Consider the following 26,673-nt stretch of genomic DNA (forward strand, 5'->3'; position numbering starts at 1 on the left):
TTTGCTAGCAAATACTACATCTTATTCATTCATTTTTTTTGCCCACCTCCCACACCCTACCGCCTAACTACCCTTCCCAGCCTCTGGTAACTATCCTTCTACTCTTTATCTCCATGAGTTCAATTATTTTAATTTCTAGTTCCCACAAATAAGTAAGAACATATGAAGTTTGTCTTGCTGTGCCTGGCCTATTTTACTTAACATAATGGCCTCCAGTTCCATCCATGTTGTTGCAAATGACAGGATCTCATTCTTTTTTATTGCTGAATAGTACTCTACTGCATTTATGTACCACATTTTCTCTGTGAATTCATCTAAGTGTTGATGGACACTTAGGTTGCTTCCAAACCTTGGGTATTGTGAATAGTGCTGCAATAAATGTAAAAGTGCAGGTATCTCTTCAATATACTTATGAGAGGTGACAGCATGCTGGCAGTCCTCAGAGCCCTCGCTTGCTCTTGGCACCTCCCTTGCCTGGGCTCCCACTTTGGTGGCATTTGAGGAGCCCTTCAGCCCCCCCACTGCACTGTGGGAGCCCCTTTTTGGGCTGGCCAAGGCTGGAGCCCACTCCCTCAGCTTGCAGGGAGGTGTGGAGGGAGAGGCACGAGTGGGAACCAGGGCTGCGTGCGGCGCTTGAGGGCCAGCTGGAGTTCCGGGTGGGCGTGGGCTTGGTGGGCCCCGCACTCGGAGCAGCCAGCCAGCCCTGCTGGCCCCGGGCAATGAGGGACTTAGCACCCGGGCCAGTGGCTGCGGAGGGTGTACTGAGTCCCCCAGCAGTGCCAGCCCACCGGCGCTGCGCTTGATTTCTCGCCGGGCCTTAGCTGCCTTCCCGCGGGGCAGTGCTCCCCTGCAGGCGGACCTGCAGCCCGCCATGCCTGAGCCTCCCACCCACTCCATGGGCTCCTGTGCGACCCCAGCCTCCCCGACGAGCACCACCCCCTACTCCACGGTGCTCAGTCCCATCGACCACCCAAGGGCTGAGGAATGGGAGCGTACGGCACAGGACTGGCAGGCAGCTCCACCTGCAGCCCCGGTGCGGGATCCACTAGGTGAAGCCAGCTGGGCTCCTAAGTCTGGTGGGGACGTGGAGAGTCTTTATATCTAGCTCAGGGATTGTAAATACACCAATCAGCACCCTGTGTTTAGCTCAAGGTTTGTGAGTGCACCAATCGACACTCTGTATCTAGCTGCTCTGGTGAGGACGTGGAGAACTTTTATGTCTAGTTCAGGGATTGTAAATACACCAATCGGCACTCTGTATCTAGCTCAAGGTTTGTAAACACACCAATCAGCACCCTGTGTTTAGCTCAAGGTTTGTGAATGCACCAATCGACACTCTGTATCTAGCTGCTCTGGTGGGGCCTTGGAAACCTGTGTGTCGAAACTCTAACTAATCTGATGGGGACGTGGGGAACCTTTGTTATCTAGCTCAGGGATTGTAAACGCACCAATCAGTGCCCTAACAGGCCACTCAGCTCTACCAATCAGCAGGATGTGGGTGGGGCCAGATAAGAGAATAAAAGCAGGCTGCCCGAGCCAGCATTGGCAACCTGTTTGGGTCCCCTTCCACACTGTGGAAGCTTTGTTCTTTTGCTCTTTACAATAAATCTTGCTACTGCTCACTCTTTGGGTCCACACTACTTTTATGAGCTGTAACACTCACTGCAAAGATCTACAGCTTCACTCCTAAGCCCAGCAAGACCACAAGCCCACCAAAAGAAACAAACAACTCCAGACGTACTGCCTTAAAAACTGTAACACTCACCACAAAGGTCTACAACTTCACTCCTAAGCCAACAAAACCACAAACCCACCAAAAGGAAAAAACTCCAAAAACATCTAAACATCAAAAGGGACAAACTCCAGACACGCCACCTTAAGAGCTGTAACACTCACCGCGAGGGTCCACGGCTTCATTCTTAAAGTCAGTAAAACCAAAAACCCACCAATTCCGGACACACTTATTTCCTTTCTTTTGGGTATATGCTAATAGTGGCACATTTAATAAGCATCTGTATGTCCAACACTAGAAATTAGTATATGTGTGTAGATGCTATACGAAGGCAAATTTTGGCTTGATGGACCACCGAGTGCCTAGAAAGTAGCATACTCTTAACAATAATGCCCGTGTCTTTCATCACAACCCAATAAGAGTGTTGGTGTTATGCCCATCCTAGATTAGAAAATAGGTTCAGGCCAGGCGCATGGGCTCACACCTGCAATCCTAGCACTTTGGGAGGCCAAGGTGGGAGGATCACTTGAGCTCAGGAGTTTGAGGCCAGGTTCAGAGGGGAGTTTGTATTCAGACTCAGGTTTGTCTCACCCAAAGCCCAGGTCCATGCCACTGCATGGGCTGCCCAAGGTTTCAAAGAGAAATCCGCCACTGGGGGCATTCAAATCTGTCCCATGCTCCCTGGTAATAAATAAATAAACCCTCAGGGATAAGTTATTTTGGTTCTTTCATTTCTGTTTTCTTACCTTGGCATAATTTTCTGATGGAATCTTAACTGATATTTTAAAAGATAAAGAACATCTAAACTTTTAATATATGATTTTTATTGAACATGTTCACCTTTACATTATTACAAACATTTTACAAATAAAAAGTTAGTTTTTGTAAAAAAAAAAAAAAAAAAAGAAAGAAACATTTCCTGAATTATCACTGGATAGTTGAAACAAAGAAATAAAATATATAAATATGAAGGTCATTCTCCAAGTATTAGAACAGAATACTGATGGAATCACTTCAGTAAAGTTATTCATAAACATTTGCAATGGTTACCCACACACTGTATCACCTTCCAAAAAATCAAACACATGAGAGGAAGGGGAGCCTCAAATGAGATGTATCTAAATGTCTTTTCTCCATGGGATTTGGTCAACGCATATCAGTAAGATAATTTCTTTGCTATATACACAAGATAAACATTTGAAAATGCAGAATACATTGTGTAAATTAAAAATTTTGTCAGCTTTGTTGTATGGGGAGTAACTACATAGACCACCCACACAAACATTTAAAATATACTGTGTATATATTATCTTACAAAAATCGCATATGTAAGGGAATAAGGCCTTTATTTCCAGAGCATCTTAACATAGGATTAATATGGGTATATTCATCTTTTATATTTTAGACTTCAAATTCTTTAACATCTCAGCTATTAACATTATGCATAGTACCTAAGACAACATATGAGTAGTGGCATAACACAATTTCAACTACAGTGCTTGGTTGTATTCACATGACGTACCATCTAGAACTGACCAAACAGAATTTCAGAACTGCCCAATTTAAAGACCTGTTAAGAAAATAAAATGCAACCCCGTCATATGAGCCCAGTTTGTCTCTCAGAGCGTTGCTATATATACTGGAAGCCTGACACTTCAGAGTATGTACTTAAATGAAGTATTTGGTAATAATGTCAGCTTCAGCCTGCAAAGTGTTCTAGTCAGCATAGAAATCTGAAAGTCTAAAATTACTTCTGTATGTTAATTAAAACTGCTGTTTGAATTTGAGTATGTTTTGTCTGGAGGCTAGTTGGAGATTTTTTTCTCCCTTCTAGCAACAAATTGGCTAAGTGGTCAACCTCTGTGGCTCACAGTTTTGTAAAAAAAGCATACAGAAAAGAAACTAGGCTGGGCACAGTGGCTCATGCCTGTGGTCCTAGCACTTTGGGAGGCCAAGGTGGGAGGATCATTTGAGCCTGGGAGTTGGAGGCTGTAGTGAGCAACGATTGCGCCACTACACTCCAGCCTAGGTGACCGAGCAAGACACTGTCTCTCTTAAAAAAGGAAGAAAAAAAAGTAAAAAAGAAAAAAGTCTGGAATTTGGATATTATTCTGATGTGTTAAGCTGGAATGGGAGGAGTGGTGGAGTTTAGGATTCTTGGTCAAGACTTTTTCAAGATCATAAGCACTAATCCACATTAGCTGTTGGTATAAGCAGCCTTCAAAAACACCACAAAGGGGAGTCAACAATTCGAGTGTAAACTGATGGCTCAGGGCCTTCTCTGCCCTTTACTAGCCTTCATGATCTGTCGGGTCTCAGCAGCTCAGGGCACAGGAGGAGGTGGGTCTCCTGACTGGCCTGTGCATTCTCCCAAACAAGATGTTTAAGACTCTTCTTTATCTCGTCACAAATACACAGCTTTGAAATACCATTAGTATTTTTCTCTAGGATATAATTAGAAAAAGCCAGGCATGGAGATAGAAAAGACATAATTAGAAAAAGTATTGTATATATCTGCAAATTCTTCGACACTGGGTGATTTGAAATTTGACTTTAATATTTAAAAATAAATTTGTTAATAATCTAAATTTTTAAGTCAAATTTTCTAAACTCAAAACATAAACAGAAGTGAACTCGTTATTTAATAAACAGATTTTTTCAACAGCTATATGGTTAAGATGTTCTTAACCATGCTCTCAGAAAAGGACAATCAGAAAGTAAGGCAGACACTTAGGCAACCCTTAGCGAGTATTCTGAAAGGACTGCACTGAAATTTGAACACAAAGTGTGCCAATGGAACACAAAATAGAACAAAATGGATCCAGACTTTTGCTGACTACAGAAGACATAGACATTAGTTCTTTTTTCTTCCTTATCAGTGTTTCTATTTATTAAAATATTTGTTATATTTACTACTACATAAATCAAGGTGTATCTGATGGCTGCTAAGATTATAAAGGCATGATTTTTATGCTTTTCAAAATCTCTCTACTTTTTAAAAAGAATTCTGTACCATTTAAAATACTGAGAACCAGTCTTGTATAGAGAGGTGTCGCACCAAGGGCAGCCAAGGATGAGTAAGATGGGCATCACCCTGATTGCAGCACCTCTTACGTGTCTGATGAATGTCCTCACTGAACCCCACTTACAATCTAGTTTTATCATTTTCAAAACTGCAAAATCATTTGCACAGCACCAATAAAAATATAGCCTAGAAATAATATTTTGAAAATAGAAAAATATGTTTTTAAAAAATGTCATAATAAATATCTCTCTAAATAATATCTTCATATCTCTATAAAAAACTTTCTTTGATTTTTCCCATAATATATAATGAACGGATCAGTTCACGTGAAGACACAATGCAAGTTTTTACCACTTAAGTCCCTTGGTTAGGCTAAAATGTTCAGGTCAATGTTTTATTCTTAAAAATAAATCTTAAAAAATAAAAAGTATAATAACTCAGAACGTTCTCTCTCTCAGAGTCTCTCTACATTCAAAATATAAAACAGGGTATCATCTTTTAAAAACTTCCAGAATCTCTTTGTTAGAATAGTATTGGATTAATGCAGAATACTCAATCCTTGAAATATAAAAAACAGCAACAAAAGTTCTAATATTAACTATTCAAAATTTTCCAAACCTTTAAATTTGGATATTAAAATAATATAATTTCCTCCTTATTTTTGCCAACGTGAAAACACCTAGACCAAAGTCATTCTATTCTGACATATTGTCTTTCTTGGATATGACTTTGAAAGTAAGAATTGGGGAATTACTGGTTATACAGATTCTACATTTTTCTTCACTAATAGTGATTCCAAGAAAGTTGAGATCTTTCCACATGGAAACCGTCATGTAAGAACAGAAAAACTCTAAGGTTTATCTGCTGTGCTGCTCAACTGGATCCAGACCAGGTATTCTTATTTTAAAAGCTATATTTGATAGATGTTATATTCTACTCTTGCTTCAAAACAAATCACTTTCGACACAGTGGGGAAGAAAACAGTACCTACAGAGAGCTAAAATGGAAACCTAGTAGTCTGCATCAGTCATGGCAAGCAGCTGTCATGCTGCTACCCACCACCACTTCGGAAAACTGTTAGCCTCAGATAAGTCTGAATTTACATAGAAAAGGCTTCTCTGTTTCTGACCATATTACAATTCTCCTCTTTTTCTACATTTTGACTCCTGAAACCAGCAGATCTTAATATTCAATGAGTTAAGATAGCTCTTCTGTTAGGGTGCCCAACACAGTAAGTGTTAAACTTATTTTGAGTCTTTTATGTAGTGCTTGGGGGTGGTTCTGCAGCTCATCTAATATTAATGACAACTAACAATATATACTGCATAACGGCATTACGTCCATTCACGTATCTCAGACTTAAATGCACTTGTTATTTCATTTATGACTGATACACTGAGAATTATGAATAAGCACATCACATGTTTAAATTGTAGTCTAACATTTTCCCAAAGCATGAACACCCACACTTTATACAATGCTGTAGGTAGTGTAATAGGGAAGATTTCCAGAACAGGAATTATAACTATCTTGACAAAATCTATAGGGTTTAAGTTATATTCATGTACTGTCTCTCAAACTAAAAAAACCAAACCATAGAGCCCAAATCTATTGAGCCTCTTGATCACAGATTTTTACACTTGAATCCTAAAATGATACTCCGATGTATATAATGCTGTTTTCTCCGCTGGGGTGTTCTGAAAGAAAAAGCAGGCTTTTCATTATGATGTGCAGTGACCACAGAAGCCAGGTGCTTCCAAGGCACACAGTGGCACAGTGCCTGGAGACTGCCATGTAGATGTTCCCCTTTGGTGGCTGGTACAGGATGGCGGTGGGTCCTTCCAGAGAAGAAACCAGCATTGGCTTTCCTCTTGATAGTTGAGGTTCATTTTCTATTAAGTGCTTGAATAAAATGCCTTGATACATCAACTACTCACATCTTAAATCCACAAGGAAATGTTTTCACCGACTTGACTTCTAGCGTTTGATCACAACTTGTTCATAAGCTCCAGACCCCACCCTAAAACAGCAGTGGAAAAAAACTTCAAAATTTTGAGCTGCAGTGTTTGAAACTGTTCCAAGTAACCTTACCCCTGGAGAGATGGGGCACTAGGTATTTTTCTACTAGATTTGATTTCCATAAGGTTTAAAGGCATCATGGATAGAAACTATGTGAAATATTAAATGTTTATCATTAATACATTGGATTAGCCTAGATCCTGATTCTCTCACACTTATTCCCACAATAATCTATTAGAATTCCCCAATTCTTGACCTATCGACAAATGGTGGCAAGAAATGCTCTTCAAACATGTTTATCTATTCATTCTAAAATAGGTCTCATCCAAGAGCATATGTTGACTCTGGCAGTGCATCAGGACTTGCACTGAGTTAATGATGATGGTCTTCAGCTATCATAATATTGTGGCCTTTTCATGGCAGGGTCTCATTCTGTTGCCCAGATGGAAGTGCAGTGGCATGACTGAAACTCACTGCAACCAGAACTCCTGGGCTCAAGCAATCCTCCTAACTCAGCCTTCCAAAGTGCTGGATTACAGGCATGAGCCACCACGCCTGGCCCATTACTGCCTGAAGTTATCACCAGGTACCCATTTCCCAATTTGTCAAGATGTTAGGGTATACCCTACTACTTGTCATTTTACCATGAGTGTGCCTGAGTTTAGTAAGCCCAGAAGCAACCACCATGACTAGTGTCTCTCCTTAATGGCATTTTAAGAGGAAATTCTAAACAACAGAAGTAAGGTAGTGATTACTAGCCCACCATGGACTTGGCTGGACTTCTCAGTTGATTGCCCAGAAACTCCTGTTCTCACAGATTCATTCTACAGAAGAAATAGGAACTTCCTCAACAGAATGCCAGTGAGCACCCATTCATCCTACAGAAAATCAGAATTTGAAGAAACCATGGTGGGCAGCATGGCACACTGGCTTTTAGATGCCCTTTTAAATATGTTCTGCCTCTGGCCATGATGAAGTAACAGGAACCAGACTTTCCCTCCTGCCTTATATAATTAGAAAACCGGATAGAATAAGTGAAATGACAGTTTGCACATACTAGACAACAGGCAGTGCAGGACTGTGGTCCCAAGAAACAAGAAATAAATGAAGAGAGCCCGACAACCGCCCCAGCTAGCTGCCTGAAGCAGTTTCCTTCAGGATTTTCCGAGCCTGCAGTGCAGAGAGGAAGACCCCAAACACAGCCTGCTGGTCTCTCTGAGTGAAGGAGTCAGAGATCAAAGCTCAGAGGGGCTAGGGACTAGAATTGGTAGATCAGAATAACAGAAGGACGGGTTGGGGAAAATAATGGCTGGAGAATTCCAAATTTGATGAAAACTGTAAACCCATAGATCCAAAAAGCTTGATGAACCCCAGGCAGAATAAATACAAGGAAAAACATATCAAGGCACATCATAGCCAAAGTGCTAAAAACCAGTAATAAACAGAAAATCTTAAAAGCAGCCAGATATAAAAGACAAATCACATACAGAAGAATAAAATAAAAATACAGGCAGACTTCTTGTCAGAAAAAATTTAACGTCCCTAAAGGAAAGCAGGCAGGTGCATGCCGGTCCCAGTAAGAAAACCCAAGTGGGCCAGGCTGTATCCTGGGCAACACAGCAAGACTTTGTGTCGACAAAAAGTTAAAAAAGAAAAGCTGGGCATGGTGGCTCACACCTGTAGTCCTAGCTACTCAGGGGCTGAGGCAGGAGGTTCGCTTGAGTGCAGGAATTGGAGGCTGCAGTGAGCTGTGATCACATCACTGCGCCCCAGCCTGGGCAACAGAGTGAGACCTTGTCTTTCAAAAATGAAAACCAAAAAACGTTACATAAGTCATCTAATTTAATCTTACATCCTATGAGTTCAGGATCTTATTTATCACTCTCATTTTATAGGCAAAGAAACTGAGACTTACAGAAGTCAACAGTATCAATCAATAGTGGAAGAGCTAGGACTTGACCCCAGGCAGTCTGATAAGACAGCCCATGCTTTTGACCATTTACTATTTAAATTCCTTTTGGTTGAAGGCTTGGCACAACAGCTCATGCCTGTAATCTCAGCACTTTTGAGAGGCTGGAGTGGGAGGATCACTTGAGGCCAGGAGTTTGAGACCAGTCTGGGCAACACAGTGAGACTCTGTCTCTATAAAAAAAAAAAAAAAAAAAAAAAATGCTGGGCATGGTGGTGCACGCCTGTAGTCCTAGTTATTCAGCAGGCTGAGCCCGGGGTTGAAGGCTGCAGTGAGCCGAGATTGTGCTGCTGCACTCCAGCCTGGGTGACAGGGTGAGACCCTATCTCTTAGAAAAAAAAATTCCATTTGGTTGGAACTATATTTTCTGCTGTTCCTGTACCTAAATTAATAAAGCCAGGGCTTACTGAGTATATTATGTCATTTACCCTTTAAAATTACTCCATGAGATAGGCATGGTTATTCCTACTTTTCAGCAGAGGTAACTAAAGTTCTATTGAAGTTAAGTGATTTACTCAGGCCCCAAAAGTGGTCTGGCTAGGATGTGAACCCAAGTCTCTAACTCAAAAACACATGTTCACTCCATCATTCATACCACTGTCCTCATAAATGTTACTTTTCTACCTAGTTCCCCCTGCTACTGGTCTTTCCTTGCTCTGATCTACCCTTCAAATTATGGCCATTTATTTTTCTAAAATGCCAATCTGATAGGTCACTTCCCTGCAAAGATGGCCAATGGCTCCCCACTGTGCACGTGAGAAGAAGAAACTTTGTTATGGCAAGTGAGGCCCTTTACAGCCTAGCTCAGAGATGCTTGCCAACCTCATGCCCCTAAATACCCTTTCACAACCCCCTCTCCTCAGAAGAACCTGAACTATGTTATATTATTAATGAGCCAGTAAAATATACTGGTTAAGTACAATGGGATTTGGACTCAAAGAGACATGAGTTTTAATCTTGGTTTTACCACTTAAGGCCTTGGGCAAATTACTTCTTCTTCTTCTCCTTTTTTTTTTTTTTTTGAGACAGTCTCATTCTGTCACCCAGGCTGGAGTGCAGTGGTGCAATCTTGGCTCACCGCAGCCTCCACCTCCTGGGTTCAAGTGATTCTCCTGCCTCAGCCTCCCAAGTAGCTGCGATTACAGGCGCCCGCCACCATACCTGGCTAATTTTTGTATTTTTAGTACAGATGGGAGTTTGCCATGTTGGCCAGGCTGGTCTTGAACTCCTGATCTCAAGTGATCCACCCGCCTCAGCCTCCCAAAGTGCTGGGATTACAGGTGTGAGCCACCATGTCCAGCCTAAAATTACTTCTTTGTATCTTTGTTTCCATTAAAAAAACACCAAACTAATTGTAGTATGTTGTGAGCACTGAAAGATACTACTACATAAGAATTGAATAAAAAATATATATGTACCTGTGCCTGGCACATAACTAATAAATGCTCAATGCTACCTATAATTGCTATATGTTTATTATGATATAATTATATATCATAATTACTGTACTTATAAATTCATTCTATTTGTTACCAGGAGTATTTGTATTCATCATATTCACCTTATAAGCCCCCCACTTATTTTTATTCTCCCAAAGTCTCTCTTCAAGTGTGAACTCTGAGATCCTGTTTCTGTTCTCTCAAACTTCCCTCTATTACAGTATTTATTATAATGTTATGACTTTTAGTTTGTCCATCTCATCTGCAAAAAAGAGTCAGTAAATATTTTAGGCTTTGCGGGCCACAGAGTCTCTGCTGCACCACTCAGCCCTGCTACTGTAGCATCAAAGCAGCAGTAAACACTATACAAATAAACAGGCATGGTTGTGTTCCAATGAAACTTTATATACAGGCAGTGGGCCAATTTGGCCTACGGGCTATAGCCTGCCAGCCCCATGTGCTAGACCATAAGCCAGCAGAGGGTAAGAGCTGGGTCTTTTCTACTTGCATCCTTACCTACAAATTGGCCCAAGAAAGTTACTGAATTTAATAAGCAGATGAGTCAATCAAAGATCTAAATAGTATTACATCTTCTGTAAATCCTTTTTCACATTACTCCCTGAAAGTAGCTTTATATTGATATCTGATTGTAGTTAATCGTTGATGTAGGTTTTTGCTGTTAGTCTATTTTTGAGCCTTGTAATGTGCTGGACAAATAGGAGGTACTCATTAAAATGAGTATTAGTAAAAGAAATGAATGCAAAATTCTTTTAGGTTTTGACCACGAGAGAATACAATAACTGTCTTGGTCCAAGGGGCTACCCACCTGCAACTGTGACTCACTCTGTAGTTGTGCAGGGACTCTACATAAATACGACATGGAATGGAATTAGGGGTGCACAGAAGTGTGGGGAGCAGGTTGTTAAGGAGCAAGTGAGTGATTAGAATTCCTACACTGTCCTTGGTGTCTGTGCTCACTATTATCTGCTGCAGTGCTGATAATCAGTGTAAGTTTGGCAGGTGACTTTTCTTCATCTGCATCTGAATAACTAGCAAAATGGTATTTGGTTTTTCAGAACTTTTCTTTTTTTATTATTATACTTTAAGTTTTAGGGTACATGTGCACAACGTGCAGGTTAGTTACATATGTTTACATGTGTCATGTTGGTGTGCTGCACCCATTAACTCGTCATTTAACATTAGGTTTATCTCCTAATGCTATCCCTCCCCACTTCCGCACCCCACAACAGGCCGCAGTGTGTGATGTTCCCCTTCCTGTCTCCATGTGTTCTCATTGTTCAATTCCCACCTATGAGTGAGAACAAGCGGTGTTTGGTTTTTTGTCCTTGCGATAGTTTGCTGAGAATGATGGTTTTAATATGTATGGCAGTGGGGTGGAGAAAAGGAGAGTACAAGAAAGGTTAACAGCAGCTTAAGTTGCTCAGTGGCTGTGTAAGTGCTCAGAAAAGATAAGATCATTGACTGAAAATGTAATTTTATTTTGCTCTTCCTAAAATATCAGACTAGCGATGCACAGTGGCACATGCCTATGGTCCCAGCTGCTCAAGAGGCTAAGGCAGGAGGATCACTTGAGCTCAGGAGTTTGAGGCTACAGTGATCTATGACTGCACCACCGCACTCCAGCTTGGGCAACAGCCCTGTCTCTAGAAAATAAATTAATAAAAAATTAATGTTTTAAAAGACTAAGAACTCTTTTCTAAGTGTCCTTTTATATTGCAACTTTCCCAATGGTCTACTGGTCCTTGACTAATACACTTTAAAAATATTTCTAAGGAAATTAAAAACTAATTTATAAAATATAATGTCAAACATACCCAGAATTAAGAAAACTGAGAGCTACACTAAGAGCTGTAACTCTTCTCATGTAACTACTACTATCTGTGTTTCCTTGCTTCAGCCTAGTACAAACTTTGCAACCATCATCCTCTACTCATGATTTTTAAAAAAAAATTAGTCTATATTTTAATAAGACACTATTTGTACTACTTACCTATTTGGAAGATGATGACTGCCAAAGGTTGTACTTCCCCCAGGACCCACAAATAGCCTTAGTCCTTCTTCTGCAATACACATTTAAAATGTTTGTTACATGTACAATTATTAGACTATTGTCAAATAGTATGGATATTGTAATAATTCAGATTTTACAATTGTTTATTAGAGAAATAAACAACTTAAAAACCAAAGTTATATACATGTTTTAAAATAGGCAATTTAAAAGATACTCTAAAGGTTATTTCTCATCAATGTTTCTAAAAACTCTTTTTCTTTTAACTAAGTAATGGAGATAGCTCTTCCTACAAATTTCCAAAGTAAGGTTTAATTATTTCTCTTTACACCCAACTACATAATGAAAATAAGTCCACTGTTAAGTGCTTTCTATTCACATCAACATGAGTAATTATACCTTTCAAATTGGTGGCATACAAATTTTCAGTTTCAGTGAAAATTCTAAGGAGGGAATGAAGGATTCCATGATTCACTATTGTTCTAAGACCACCTCCAAATTACAACAGTGGCTTAAAGCACTTATAACAAAAGCAGATGTAGATACCTATCATCAGGTATACGAACACTGTAGACATCTGGGCATAATTAAAAACACAATAAATGTTTTATTTAAAATTGATCACTTTTAACTAAAATTTGTTCTTTTTCTAAATTCAATATTCATTCTCATTAATAAATAAGGTATAAAGTTATCTTGAGATTTTTATGGGCATGAAATTTACTATACAAATATGCAACAGTCAGTATTATGATGTTCTGAGCCTCTTTACTGCTGACTACACAGATTACAAAAACCTGGATTGCAGGAATCTATGCTTAACAGTTACCTACACACCTTCCGCACTGGAATCTAGGCTGAAGTCTTGACTTTGTAATATTTTCTCTACAATGTCATCTGCATCCACCCTGGTGTCATCAACTCGCTTCAGCTGAGATTCTACAGAATCTTGTTTCACTGGGCATCTTTGAAAAGAATTACATTTTTTCCTTTTTATTATGTTATGAAAACAAAGTTTTTTAAAAATTAAAATTTATTCTTTAAACTAAAAGGATACCTGCTGAGTTTTTCTGAAGCTGTATCTTCTTTATCAGCTGTATCAAGATTTGGCTCAGCGATTTTCTGCTCAATTTCATCACATGGCTCTAGAATACTTTCAACTCCTGTTGATGTGCTTCCCACTGAGGTATTTCTCCTGTGGCAGAGCTCAGAGAAACTAGATGACCGGGAGTGACACGTGCTATACCCTGTCAGAGAAAATCACCTTGGATATAATACTCATATCAAACACTCTGCAATCTGACATCGTTCCCCCACACCACAGCAGTTTCAAGTCCCTTTGGAACAATAAGGAATTCAACTTCACTGTTAGCCTCTACCTGATACTTTTGACTGCTGGCTTGCATAGCTTGATGTTCTAGAATGTCCACAGGCACCAAGTTCGTCTGGAACAGAGGCACTCTTTGCTGAAAGATCTGTAATATGTCATAACATGATGTCATTCTTATTGCCAAAAAGTTAATGGTCAATTTGTATTCTACTCTGCAGACTTTATAAACTCTGCCAAGTTCATTATCAAAACAATAAGTTACAAAATGAGGGACATCCTTTTAAGTCAGTGCAATGGAAATAACTGTATTGCAAGATATACAAAGTATTTAAATACCTTAGTTCGCTGAAGAATTATATTTTTCATAACATTAAAAAATTATTTCAGTCCTTTATTAGTTCAGTCTATGCAATAAACTCCTGTTTTTCAAAACATTTAACAGCACTCTATCTTAAAACTGCTACAGTTTTAGTGTTCAGTATTTCTCTAATAAAAATGACTCAGATGTATTCTTATAAATGTTCACAAAATTGGTAGGTTTTAGTGTGGTTTCTAAGGAAATACTGCTTCCTTAAAAATCCATCACAACAGCAAGCTAAAGAGTACTCTATTACTTTAATGTTAGTGTTGTTAGTGCTAGGCTATAATTTGGGCAATGTCTGTGGCTTAAATCAACACAGCATGGGATGTAGCACTGAGAATAAAAGTTCTTAAGAAAGTGATTATAGTATTCAGATTCAAAGTAAATGTACAAAAGGCAGTGTCAAAGCCATTTCTAATAGTTTCTGATCATGTGTATGTTCCAGGTGCCAATTACATATTTTCAGAACCAGGCTTCTTCCAGAGAATGCAGAACTGTGACCATTTTCCCTAGGGCACAATCATATTTGGAAACAAGAACTGTTTTTAACTTAGAAGCAGAAGGAAAGCAACTGAGTAACATAGCTATTATAGCAGCTATTCTATAAATGATACTGCATGCAGTTGGACCAACAAATGCTGCAAAACAAGGAAAATACTGGAGTAACCTGGTCCTTCTGCAAAGGTTTCTCATTTCTGGACAGAGTATAAGTGGTCCAAACGCAAACATTCAGCAAAATCTGAACTCAAAAAGTTGGTTCATATCGAGTTATGCAGCGCTCTTTACTTCTGGGTTTGGCCCAGATCTTAAGTCATCCACATATCTTCTGGTTTTCAAAATTTATTCATTCAATCAATATTTATTAATATTTTACCAAGTCAGGTGCCTAATACTGTACAAGGTATAGGAAGTACAAAATAAGACAAAATACATGCTTAGAGTTTAGAGGTAGAAGCAAAACTTATACAATGTGGTAAGTACAAAAATACAAGCACAAAAAAGCAGCTATTAAGAGCTCCAAAGGACAGTGCATCTGACACAACCTGGTAACAGAGGAGGTTAACCCCAGGACTTGAGTGACGTATAGGAACTCCTGAGCTAGATGAGCAAGGAAAGGCACCGGGAAGAGCATGCCTTCTTTGTAGGGAAGCAGATCATTTGGTAAAGTTGGCATATAGGGTAGTGGAGTATAATAACCGAGGGAAAAGGGGCTAGAAAGATGAGTAGATGCCTGTTGATGAAGAACCTTCTATGAGTTTAAAGAAGAAAACAGTTCAGTGGCTTTAAGAAAGGGTGTGACATGATCAAATCTACATTTTGGGAAGAAAACTCTGGCAACAGGATAAACAGGGGGCATAAGAGTGAAGGTTTTCATAATAATCCAGCTGAGAGTGAGAGATGTTTCATAGGCACAAATAGCAGGACTCAATAAGAAAGGAGAAGTTTGTGTCAGGAAAACTGAAGTAGAAAAGACAGGAGGAAAAGGTAGGAAGACTTGTGCTAGATATGCGGAATTAGAGACACCTGAGGATGCCTATTCAACAGTCACTCAACATCTACTGTGTCCCGGGCCTTCTGCTGGGGATACAGAAATAAATAAGACCTGATCATGAAGAACTTAGTTAGACTCTGGCTGGGTAGAAAGAGAAACAGATGGATTTCAGCGTTACATTTGGTATGAAGTGGACCTTTCCCCAAAGCATTTGATCACATGTACATCACACAATCACATGTACATTTATGTGATAGATAAAGCCAAGGGTATAGATGGTATTGCTCAAGGAAGTGAGGGGACCAAACCCTGTGGAACATCGATATGTAAAGGGAAGTTGGAGGAAGATGAAGAAGCCTCTAAGAAGCTAGAAAAGGAAAGGTCAGAGAGGTAGGAGCCAAGGGAAGAGAAAGCATCAAGAATGAATAACTGGCCATCAGATAAGGCCAGAACAAATGTCCACAGGACTTGACAATCATGTATCTGGGGATAGCAGCAAGAGAGGGCAGATGATGGAAGCCAGATTGCTAATGTGTTTAGGAATAAATGGACAGTATATTCTTTCTAGAAGTTTGGCTATAAGAAGTGTGTGGTACATATATCATCTCTTGCTGATCTTTCTCTCTCTCTCTCCACACAAACACACACACACACACACACACACACACACACACACACACAGAGAGAGAGAGAGAGATAGATGTATCTATATTTGGGGCAGAGTGGGGGAAGAGAGAGAGCATGTGAGCACATGCGCCAGCCTGCTGGAGCCTAAGGGAGTGCAGTAGATAGAGAAGGATGTAGGGCTAAGGAGTTTTTGTTTTCATTTTTTCAGTATGAGAAAGAATTCAGAATATTTACATGCTGAAGAGAAGGAGCTAATGGAATGGTTACAAGTTCCCAAAAGATCCACTGATCCCAAAACAGGAAATTTCAGAGTCACCATTATTTATAAGAAACCAAATATTTGCATATTTTAAAAGGTAGTGAAAGGGTTAATTATATAACTTCACCTTTCCCTTCTTTCAAACAATACATCCTGTTCACATAATACTGAAGAAAGAAGGAAGCTCCTAAGTCCTTTTCCTCCTGCAACCTTGACATTATCCCCACCATGCTTTTACTTCTGGAGCAGATTCTGACCGCTGCCAGAAGTGTGTCTGGAAATGTGGATCTCAAGGTGTGGTCAGGGACTAGCAGCATCAGCGTCTCGTGGGAATGCCTTAGTGATACAAAACTTCAGGCTCTAACCCAGATCTACTGAATCAAACACTCTGGCTGCTGCCGCCAGCAACCTGTGTTTTCACAAGCCCTCCAGGTGACTCTGATGCACACTAGGGCTTGAGAACCACTGACAGAGGGAAAGCGATTCATGGAAGAGGAGCGACACCCGAGAGGCAGAGGTTGCTTTGCAGAAGTTGCAGGGTAATGGAATGGGAAAAATGGAAAAAATCCTGTAGTATTCTCTTGTACCTGTGGGGAGTAGATGCATACAGTGAGGAGAGTGTCATTGTAACATCTAGTTTTTAATCTGTCAGAGCACAATACTTTAGACAAAATAAAGCACTGGATCAACCAAGAATTACATAATTAAAACTGTTGATTCTTATTGGCCTGTTTCAAGTCAAATACCCACACAATTCCCAAAGGGCTTTGGGAATTTTTAGGGCATCAAGTCGTCTCTCACAAATTAAAAAACCAGTAAGCCACACATCCGTACCTGCTATTCCAAGATGCACTTTGAGAGTCTCTCCACCTTTTCTATCTTCTTGCAAAGATTCAGATTCACCAGCAATTGGTATAGACATTGAAGTGGAGGGAGGCCTGTAAATAAACATTTACGAACTGGAGTTGTGGGGGAGCCTCAAAGTTTACAATAGTTATTGATTGGTGAGCTTAGTAAGCCTTAGCATAGACTGCTTGGTAATGTTACCCCTTTGAGAGTGAAAGTAACAAAGATCAGCAAATAATGTATAAGCATCTTTTCAAAACTTGAATAAAATTCATAAGAGAAAAAGGTTTTTTTTTTTTTTTTTACATAACAAGAAAAGGGCATTGTCTCCATAGAGTCCTAAAAAGAGAGGCCTCTGTCAGTGTGAATCCAGCACTGGTCAAGGGAGGGTTGCTCTGTCAACTCAGGACAGCACCTTTCAGCTGAGGAAGGAAGTGCCAAGCCCTTTTGAATCAGGCTGGGAGGAGAATGCCTCGTGCCTCCTGCTTCAGAGACTGTGCTCCCTGGCTGGCTCCACTCACTTCTTAAATAGTATCCATGGTTTTATCTTCTACCTTCATCTCTGTAAACAGTTCACCTGCCCAGGGAGAGTCTACAGAGAGGCCCAGTTGTTTAGATTTGTTTTTTGGATTGGATTCTCTGGGAGTAGTAATGGATCTATTTTCATTGGTTAATTCAAACTCCTATTCCACGTAAAAGCTGTGAAGCAAGGAGGGGTAAATTTAATTTCTAACAGTTTTTTTTTTCTTTAAAAATTTTTGGCCAGGTGCAGTGGCTCACGCCTGTAATCTCAGCACTTTGGGAGGCCAAGGCGGGTGGATCACCTGAGGTCAGGAGTTCGAGACCAGCCTGGCCAACATGGTGAAACCCAGTCTCTACTAAAAATACAAAAATTAGACAGGTGTGGTGGCATGCATCTGTAGTCCCAGCTACGCAGGAGGCTGAGGAAGGAGAATCACTTGAACCCGGGAGGCAGAGGTTGCAGTGAGCTGAGATTGCACCATTGCACTCCAGCCTGGGAGACAGAGCGAGACTCCGTCTCAAAAAAAAATTTTTTTTTATTTTTGTAGATACATAATAGGTATATAAATTTATGGGTTACATGAGATATTTTGATACAGGCATGCAATGCATAATAATCACATTAGGGTAAATGGGGTATCCATCACCTCAAGCATTTATCCTTTCTTACAAAACAGTCCAATTATACTCTTTTATTTTTTACTCATTTATTTTGAGACAGGGTCTCGCTTTGTCACCCAGGTTGGAGTGCGGTGGCGCAATCATGGCTCACTGCAGCCTCCACTTCTCCAGCTCAAGCAATCCTTCTGCCTTAGTCCCCCAGTTAGCGGGGACTATAGGCACACAGAACCATGCCTGGGTTTTTTTTACATTTAGTAGAGACTTTAAATTTTTTTTGCAGAGATGGGGGTCTCCCTATGTTGTCCAGGCTGGTCTCAAACTCCTGGGTTCAAGCAATCCATCTGCCTCAGCCTCTCAAAGTGCTGGGATGACAGATGTGAGCCATGGCGCCCAGACTCTTTCAGTTATTTTAAAACGTACAATAAATTATTGTTGACTAGTGATCCCATTGGGTTTCCTTTTTAACATAGGGATTTTTATTAGAAAACATCCCTAACCTTTTAAAAACATTTTTTTTTAGAGACAGGGTCTCATTATGTTGCCCAGGCTGGTCTCTAACTCCTGGTCTCAAGTGATCCTTCCACCTTGACCTCCCGAAGTGCTGGGATTACAGGTGCGAGCCACCATGCCCAGCCAATCCCTAACCTTTTGAGGCTGATATTGCAGAAGAAAACCACATCTTCCCAGAAACTATCCCTTGGTGACCAGAGATAAAACAGGGAGGTGGCTGAAGGAATCATGCAGCTGACCTGCTTTATGGCAATTCTTAAATTCTTACCCTGTTATTCTTAATGGAGTTCTCAGGCTACTCGGATTCTTGGGGATAGAGACATTTAAGATTGCTATTAAATCTATTGCATTTATTGACTATTTCCAGCCTAGGATCTCCTAAATTCTAGACTTACATATCCTATTGAGATGCTTTCAAGTATTTGTCCTACAGGTACATGAAACTCAATATATCCCCAACTAAACTCATCTTTCCCAAAACTGTTTTCTTCTTGTATTCTCTCCGTAAATGTCATTGCAATCCACAAAGTCACCAAAACTAGAATTACGGATATCACCTCTGCCTCCTTCCTAATAACATTTTCCCATGTCCAATCAATTTCCAAATCTCAGATCCTCATTTAGTATTTTTCCTATTCATCATCTCTTCTCCATCTCCACTAATTACTTGAGTTTTGGCCTTTGTACCTTTCTCCTGGCTGACTGCAAGGGTCTCCTTGCTGGTCTGCCAATCTCTACTCCATGCTACTGTCACTGTGGTCTTTCTGAAACTTGCCTCTGAACATGTTACTCTCTTATTTAAATACCCTCCATAGCTCCTTCGGCATAAAACTCAAATCCCTTAGAACTTGCAGTCTGGCCTAGACCTGCCTCTTCAATTACCAACAGCTGTATTTTCTTTCTCCTTTCTTTTTTCTTTTTTGAGACGGAGTTTCGCTCATTTCCCAGGCTGGAGCGCAATGGCGCACTCTCGGCTCACTGCAGCCTCCGCCTCCCGGGTTCAAGTGATTCTCCTGCCTTAGCCTCCTGAGTAGCTGGGATTACAGGTGCCTGTCACCATGCCTGGCTAATTTTTGTATTTTTAGTAGAGACAGGGTTTCGCCATGTTGGCCAGGCTGGTCTTGAATTCCTGGCCTCAGGTGATCCATCCACCTCGGCCTCCCAAAGTGTTGGGATTACAGGCGTGAGCCACCACGCTCGGGCTGTATTTTCAAATAATGTAAAATAGCTTCGTGGAAAAAAAAAAAACACCCTGCATTAAATATTTCGTGGGAAAGACTAATACACAGAAGAAACACAAAGAATGGAGCCTACAGTCATAGTCATTAATCACTGATGGCTGACTCATGCCTGCATGTCTAAAAATTCTTACCTTTTTAATGCCAGTTTCTTTCACAGGTGACCTGATTACAGTGTCCCTATCCTCTCTATGTCTTAGACCTGTTTTCCAACCCTCAGAACTCCCAAACACTGGCCCCTTCCCTCTCTATTCCCCTCTGGCTCCATTCTCCCTTCCAGCCTGACTCCACAGCCACAACTCTTTAAGCAACACCTTCAATTTGGCACCCCTTGTTCTGCGGTCTCAAAAAAGCTGAAGAACTGCAACCCTTGATAATATCAGCCATCTATACTAACTGCTCTATTACTGGGGCAACTAAGCATTACAGAGAAAATTCACTGACTATGGGGACTGATAGTAAAGCAAATTTAGAATCCAAAATCTTAGCTGGGGCTTGGCAGCTCTCTTACCTCCCTGGACAACTCAGTCTTGTTGAATAAATAATCACTGAGTGCTTGCCATGTGCCAGTTTTTGTTCTATTACCCCTTTTGTTCTGAAAATGCTTTTACATCTCTCATCTGAAATCACTTAATGTGGATCAAGTATAGAAAAAGAAATGGGATTACTTTAATTTGATTGCTTTATAGTAATGTTAAGAATATGTGAAAAATGACCTCATAAAACGACAACATTACCTACTTGACATTTCTTAAATACTCAATGCCCTGTAACGATGGCATAAACTTGTGCACACTGTTTTCTCTCCTGGGGTGTCCCCACCTACCTCCTGTGCTTAGTAAATTCCTAGTCATCCCCTAAACTTAGCTCAGTGTCCCCTTCTCAGTAAAGATTTCCCTGGCTTTCAAAGAACTGTGGCTAGGGATCCTATCCTGTGTGCCCCAGTGACACTGTATGCTGTGTGCCTGTCTCCCACGTAATCAGTGAATCCCTTCAGAGCAGGGGCTGGTCTTTTCTAGCTTGTTAAGTCTTGGCATGTGGCAGGCAATCAATACACATGTACTGAATGAATGATTGCATCCTGGGACCCTGGAAGAATTAATTCCTTAACCTCTTAGTCTCGATGTCCTCACTCAAAAATATGGATAATATTTATATTACAGAGTTGTTTTAAGAATTGAGAGACAGTAACATTTGTGAAATCATTTTCACAAATGATAATTTCCTTCCTTTTGGAATATGAACGCGTCAGAACCTTGCTATTCAAGAGACTTATATCACCCCTAGATCTGCTTTGCCACCAGATTCCCAAATGCCAGCAGAGTATACACTTTCTCTCTCAAAATATCTGTTTTCTTTATTAGCACTTTTCAGAGTGAGTTTCATTCTTTTACAAGAGTTGGTGGGTGTTTGATGAGTTGTAGAGAACTATGCAATAAAGTTTAGGGTAGGTGGTTAGGCTGACTTACCAGCTGTCTTCTTCATAAATTCTGGCCTTATGGTATATAATTGGTGCTTCAGAAGAATTATACAATCTATGTCACAGATCTTCTGCTCAGAAAATATTAAAACTAGGATTTAAACTTGAGACTAAGGATCTGCTATACTCCTGTTTCTCAAGTAAATTTAAAACAATTTATATCATGAAAAATTTAAAGATAGACAAAAGCAGAGAATGGTAGAATGAAGCCCTCCAGCAGTTATTTACATCTTCGTTCTGGACAAAGATACTGAGTAAAGTCACACAATTGCTCTGTTACTCGGTTTCCTCATCTGTACAATGAGAACTTGGATTACACCAACACTTTTAAAACTGGTTTCATGATCTCCTTCAGGGACTTCTGGAAGTAGGTATGGGAGTGTGCTCAATGGAAAATCTATTCTTATCTTACCAAAGTTGGAGGGGATATAAAGTAAAATTTTATATACTAGGATTCACAATATATTTGCTTTATTTTTGAGACAGGTCTTGCTCTGTCACCCAGCCTGGAGTGCAGTGGCATGATCTTGGCTCACTGCAACCTCAGCTTCTTGGGCTTAAGGGATCCTCCCACCTCAGACTCCTGAGTAGCTGGGACGACAGGCTCACCACCATGCCTGGCTAATTTTTTAATTTATTTTTTGGTAGAGACAGGGTTTCACCATGTTGCCCAGGCTGGTCGTGAACTCCTGGGCTCAAGTGACCCACCTGCCTTGGCCTCCCAAAGTGTGGGATTACAGGCATAAGCCACCATGCTTGGCCTCATAATATATTTGAGCAAAGGATTTTGTAGCTAAATAGTCTAAAAAAAATCACTGGATTAGACAACTTCCAACATTCTTTTCAGCTCTAAAGTAATGTGATTTTACATATTTGACATATATTTAAATATAACTTGATAAAACTAATTTACTTTTTATATCAGTAGTTAAAATGTTTTTCTATTCAGTACATATTCAGTATGTGCAAGTGTATGAATGTGTTAGAATTTCCCCTTTTTCAATGACATTTGAACAATTTCAAAGAGAAAAGAAAAACTACTGAGGGTTTGATTCTCTCGAAAAATACTTTTATGTATTTGGAATTAGGTAATGTCTGCTTATTTTTATGAATTACAAAAGTCTTTCTCTGTAAATATAAACTCCAGATTGTCAGAATTAAATTTATGGAGATAATATAAAACATTAGATGATCTACTTTCAAGCTCTTCAATATGTGAGTTTAAGTAGAGAGAGAAAAGGGAAGAGAAAGGGCAAGAAAGGGAATATCCATAAAAAGTTCATGAGAAGGAATGATCAATTTATTTTCTTCTACTAAGTTTTGCAGCTCATTTTCTTATTTTACCCTAAATCTTACTCCACTAGAAAAACAGTTACCTGAGACACCAAAAATAGTATAGCAAAATTGGTTTAATCCCAAGAAAGCAGAAAATAAAGGAGTCAGGAAACCATGGTTTATGAGAAGACAGCACAGGAAGGCTAAGTTATAGGAAGATGTGTGGTTTTAATCAAGAATTGATTTTTTTTTTTTTTTTTGAGACAGGGGCTTGCTCTGTCACCCAGGCTGGAGTATAGTGGTGCAATCTTGGCTCACTGCAACCTCCACTTCCCAGGCTCAAGCAATCCTCCCCTTAGCCTCCCAAGTAGCTGGAACCACAGGTGTGCATCACCACGCCTGATTTTTGTATTTTTTGTAGAGTGATCCTCCTGCCTCGGCGTCCCAAAGTACTGGGATTACAGGGGTGAGCCACCGAGCCCGGCCAGATGTTGCTTTGTAAGTTACAGCTATTAAAAACATGAAGTTGATACATAGGGAGGTAATGTTTTCTTTAGTTTTCTATGTGTATTTTTCTCAGATATTTCAATGGTATCAATGAACTTTCATTTTTAATCATTAAGTGTCCTCAAGACTGCTGACAGGCAATCCTGCATTTCCCTGTTCCATTCACGCTCACTCTCTGCGAGGACTTCTGCACACCTTCTCCTTTCTTCAAACCCCTTCCTCTATCTTCCCTGTCCTTGCTCTTCAATGAGCATCTTGTTTCCTATTTCACTAGGAAATCAGAAGCAACTGGAAAAGAACTTCTATATGCTTCCATTTCTCCTCTACCTGCGTCAGTAGCCATGTTCTCTCTGCCTTCCTCCCTCCAACAATCCAAGGGCGCTGTTCTAGCAACAGTCCCTTTTCTGGATCATCAGTTTTTCCCTCTTGTTGAGCCAATACTATCGGTACTCAAATATGTTATATCATCTTCCATCTTAAAAATGAATAAAACCTGCCCTACTCCAAATCCTCTCTTTACTTATGACCCCACCTTTCTGTTTCTTTTTTATAGCAAAACCCCTCATAAGAATTGTTTATACTCACTGTCTCCAATTTTTCTCCTCCCAAACTCTCTTTAACCCATGCTCAAAAGGCTTTAGTCTAAGGGCATTCTACCAAAGTGCCTGCCAAAGTCATCAATAGTCTCTATACTGCAAATTCCAAAGGTCAATCCTCAGTCCTCATTTTCTGAGACCCACTCCAGCAGCGTGCGACACAGGTGCTTATTCCTGCCTTTCTGAGGCCGTTTCTTCATTTGGTTTTCAGGACAGGACTCCGCTTTGCTTTCCTCCTCCAGTCACACTGGTGGTTTCTTTGCTCATTCTTCTTCCCAATCTCCCCGACCTCTAACACGCTGGGGTGTCCCCACCTCAGTCTCTGGTTCTTTTCCATCTCTACTCGTTCCCTCTAGTTACTTATTCAAGTCTCATGGCTTTAATTACTACCTGTATGCTGATGATGTAATAATTTCCAAACTTCTATCTCCTGCCCAGATCTCCCCACTGGACTCTAGTTGATCTATCCACCAATTGCCTACTTGACATGCCCCCCTGGATGTTAAATAGGGATCTCCAATTTAAAACGTCTAACACCCAAGCTCCCAATTTGTTCCTCTTGTCTTTCTCATCTCAACAAATGAGAGCACCATTCTTCCAGTTACTCAGGCTTAAAACCTTGGATTACTGAAAACAGCCTTTTATCTACTTATTTGTGTCCCTGTCCTCTCTGTTATTCCTACAGATTGTCTATTCCCTATCTAGCAGCCACAAGTCAGATAATTTTACTCCTCTGCTCAAAACCTCCAATAGCTTTTCTATCTCACTCAAGAGTGTGAGTGGCAGTCCTTTTTATAATGGCCACAAGACTCCTTATCATCTGACCTCATCTCCTATCACCCGCCTCTTCATTCACTCTGCTTTAGACCCGCTGCTCTCCAGGCAGCTACTTGAACGTGCCAAGAACACTTCTCCCTCAAGGTCTTTGTCCTTGTTTCCTCTACCTCAAATACTCTTCCCCCTAATGCCAGTGTGACTTGCTTCCCACCTCCTTCAGGTCTCTACTCAAATATCATCTTTACCAAGGGGGGGCCTCCCCTGACTACTATATATAGAATAGCAACACTTCTCTTCACGATGGCCCTCCCATCGTTTTTCTCCTAAGCGCTTATGACCGTTTGTATATTATATATTTACTTGTTAGCTTATTGTCCATTTTCCTCTTAGAATATAAGCTCCAGGATGGCAGGGACTTAATCTATTTTGTTCACAGCTGTTTCTCTAGTATCTAGAATATGGCCTAACACATGGTAAGGCACTTAATAGGTGTTTATTGAAGAAATGAATATGTTCACAGAAGCCGTATTAAAAATTTTTGCTTATATAATTTTACGCAAAACCTGAAGATGATGAAAGACCTATAGCATTAATAATTTGGAGTATGGAGAACTCATTTGGTAATAGGTAAACATAACTTCTAAGAGGGTCAGGTCAGTCTCCCAGGGAAGAAACTATCCCTTAACTGGCATTTTCCTATAAGCACTACAAAATATTAATGTAAAAATTTAAACAAATAAATCTTTCTTATACTTTTGGATACATAATCCATTTATTGGGTATCAACTTACGTTTTAAAACATGGGTCACCAGACATCAGTTGCATACTGATCAAAACCTAAACATAAAACAAGAAATATCACGATTATAAAAAATTATAAAATGCTTCCTTCACAGCACTTAGTCCGATATTTTCTATTGGGAAAGCATTAAATTAAATGATTGTTGAATTGGGTTATATCCATGGGAGGCTAAGGCAGGAGGATTGTTTGAGCCCAGGAGTTTGAGGTTATAGTAAGCTATGGTCATGCCACTGCACTCCCGCCTAGGCAACAGAGCAAGACCTTGTCTCTATTAAAAAAAAATAAAATAAAAAAGAAGTGGGTTATATTCAATATTCAATTACTGCTCCATATAGATTAAAATCATTTTTAACATTCAAAACCTCAAAACTGCAAAAATCTGAATGGAAATAATGGAAACAAATAGCAATAATAATTCACCAGTAATAATCCTGTGGGTGTGTGGCTATGCTAATCTATCTGTCTTTACTCCCAAATTCCTGTGGTACCTAAGTGTCTGGTAATGTTTTCCTTCAAGTTGCCACGTTGATGTTTCAAGGGATGCCAGCTGGTGGCTTCTAAGAGTAAAAAGCTTCTGACCTTTGTTCCAGCTTTAGATCAGAATTTAAAACTTTTTTTTTTTTTTTTTTTAATTCTTGAGATAAGGTCTTGCTTTGTCACCCAGGCTGAAGTGCAGTGGTGCTATCACAGATCACTGCAGTCTTAAACTCCTGGGCTCATGATCTTCCCATCTCAGCCTTCTGAGTAGCTGGGACTATAGGTGCACACTACGCCTGGCTAATTCTTTTCTTTTCTTTTTTTTTTTTTTGCAGAAATGGGGTCTTGCTTATGTTGTCCAAGCTGATCTTGAACTCCTGGCCTCAAGTGATCCTACCACCTTGACCTCCCAAAGTGCTAGGATTATAGGTGTGAGTCACTGTGCCCAGCCAGGATTTAAAGCTTTTCTAATACTTTCTAAGATGCTGCTATTCTCTAGTTGCTGACTACCTTTAACAGTCAGTCATAGGACCTCTTTATGTTCTTATGGGAATAATAATGATAATGGTAATAGTAACAACAACATTAACAACAATCATGATTTGAGAATTCATTATGTGCCAGGCATAAGCTATGTGTTTAATATGCATTATTTCCTTTAATTTTCAGTATTCCTAGGAGAGAGCAATTATTTTCATTTTAACCTCAGGGAGATTAAGTGATATTTTAAAAACCAGAC

At 40.0% G+C, this 26,673-nt stretch overlaps 1 protein-coding gene across 2 annotated transcripts in view; it reads right to left on the reverse strand.

Moving 5' to 3' along the window:
* Window positions 1–2,534: 2,534 nt before the first annotated feature.
* Window positions 2,535–26,673, reverse strand: part of EEIG2 (EEIG family member 2) — a 76,195-nt gene continuing 52,056 nt past the window's right edge. Inside the window, exons 5-11 of one of the 2 annotated variants that reach the window (XM_003808326.5) lie at window positions 25,446–25,492; window positions 17,117–17,220; window positions 13,593–13,688; window positions 13,271–13,460; window positions 13,051–13,178; window positions 12,196–12,265; window positions 2,535–6,777 (exon numbers count right to left, since the gene is read on the reverse strand). In XM_003808326.5, the coding sequence (XP_003808374.1) occupies window positions 6,735–6,777; window positions 12,196–12,265; window positions 13,051–13,178; window positions 13,271–13,460; window positions 13,593–13,688; window positions 17,117–17,220; window positions 25,446–25,492 (678 nt within the window). In that variant the 3' untranslated portion in view covers window positions 2,535–6,734. Of the gene's footprint in view, window positions 6,778–9,914; window positions 11,849–12,195; window positions 12,266–13,050; window positions 13,179–13,270; window positions 13,461–13,592; window positions 13,689–17,116; window positions 17,221–25,445; window positions 25,493–26,673 lie in introns of those variants that run through there. The other variant, XM_055115285.2, reaches the window with a different exon arrangement.

The sequence above is a fragment of the Pan paniscus genome, chromosome 1, assembly GCF_029289425.2.
Source record: "Pan paniscus chromosome 1, NHGRI_mPanPan1-v2.0_pri, whole genome shotgun sequence".
In the NCBI taxonomy this organism is placed as follows: Eukaryota; Metazoa; Chordata; class Mammalia; order Primates; family Hominidae; genus Pan; species Pan paniscus.